Source organism: Gossypium raimondii, chromosome 6, assembly GCF_025698545.1.
Source record: "Gossypium raimondii isolate GPD5lz chromosome 6, ASM2569854v1, whole genome shotgun sequence".
Lineage (NCBI taxonomy): Eukaryota > Viridiplantae > Streptophyta > Magnoliopsida > Malvales > Malvaceae > Gossypium > Gossypium raimondii.
The window spans coordinates 21,822,389-21,823,810 of NC_068570.1; the positions used below are offsets into that span (position 1 = coordinate 21,822,389).

Here is a 1,422-nt window from a genome sequence, read left to right on the forward strand (position 1 = left end):
TTATATGTAATTTTAATTCGGTTAATTCAGATAATTCAGTCAAATGAATATTATCAATTTATTCATTTTATACTTGTTTTAACCAAAAAATAAAAATATATAAGTTTCGATTAACTTAGTTAACCAACTTAATTAACTGAAATATTTGGTTGGGTTAAATTTTAAAAAAAAAAAATTTTAATTCAATTAATTATTAAAATATTAAAAATTCGATTAATATTAATTCAGTTCGATTATCAGTTCAAAGACATGGATGAAATCAATTTTTGTTTTCTCCCTCTCACCACGTGATCACACTTCAAGAATAAATCAGGGCCCTTCAAACAATAGTCAAACCAAATGAACAGTTCTGATTCAATAAGTGGTTTCAAATATCTCCTATTGGAGCATCCTTCCATTTATTTATTTATCTTCTTCCCCATTAAGAAAATTCCGATCTCAATAATCTTTTGGGTGATAAAAAAGTTCTTTTTTTTCTTTTCTCTTTTCGTTAGTTGAACCACTTGAATCTTTTCACAAATATCACCAAATATGCCTTCAAAGTGCGAAATTTGTTGTGAGCTCCTCATCGCCATTTTGCTCCCTCCTTTGGGTGTTTGCCTAAGGCACGGTTGTTGCAGCGTAAGTGAATTTTTGTTCTTGTTTAACATAAGGTTTCGATTTTTTGTTTGAACTGAAAATTCTGGGTTTTCATTGTTTTTTGCAGGTTGAGTTCTGCATCTGTCTGCTGTTAACGATTCTGGGTTACATCCCTGGGATAATCTATGCCCTTTACGCCATTGTTTTTGTGCATCGAGACGAGTACTTTGACGAGTACAGGCGACCACTTTATTATTCAAGTGCCTAATCTAGTCAAGTCTTCCTTAATTATGTGATATGAATCTGATGATGATGCAGCAACTCCTCCTCCTGGGTTTTAATTTTAATTTGATGTTGAGGTGTTGCTACTCTTGAACTGATCTTGATGTACTTTGTGATATTATAAATTCTTATTGAGTGCTTCATTAATTGCTTCATTTTAACTTGGTCAACATTTAATTTTGGATGCTTTAATTTATGGGTTAATACTATTTTGCTTCAATGTTGAGATTGATAAGGTTTTTTTTTCCAATTTTGTACTTAAGGTTGGGTTTAATATTCATTTTGGTACTTCCGTTTTTTTAAGCGTGATACTTGAGTGTGTTTTTTTCTTGTCTCGGTCAATTGTCCCAGTTTGATTTCTATTTTCAATTTGGTACATTGAGCTTTTTTTTTTTATCCTAATTAAGTACTTTTTTTTAGTATACATATCAAATATTCCTTGACTCACATGATACTATTTAACATACCATATTGAACATTGACCTTAAACTCAGGAGCCAAAGGGTATATTAACCCTTATTCTAATGTGACATTCAATTTTCCTATTAAGATGTGGATTTC

The 1,422-nt window shown here is 30.7% G+C and overlaps 1 protein-coding gene across 1 annotated transcript; it reads left to right on the forward strand.

Annotated features, from left to right (window-relative positions):
* Positions 1 to 414: 414 nt before the first annotated feature.
* Positions 415 to 1,016, forward strand: LOC105774592 (UPF0057 membrane protein At4g30660). Its single transcript, XM_012597133.2, has 2 exons — positions 415 to 621; positions 707 to 1,016. The coding sequence occupies exons 1-2, from the start codon at positions 532 to 534 to the stop codon at positions 845 to 847; spliced, it is 231 nt and encodes a 76-aa protein (XP_012452587.1). The 5' UTR covers positions 415 to 531; the 3' UTR covers positions 848 to 1,016.
* Positions 1,017 to 1,422: the final 406 nt, after the last annotated feature.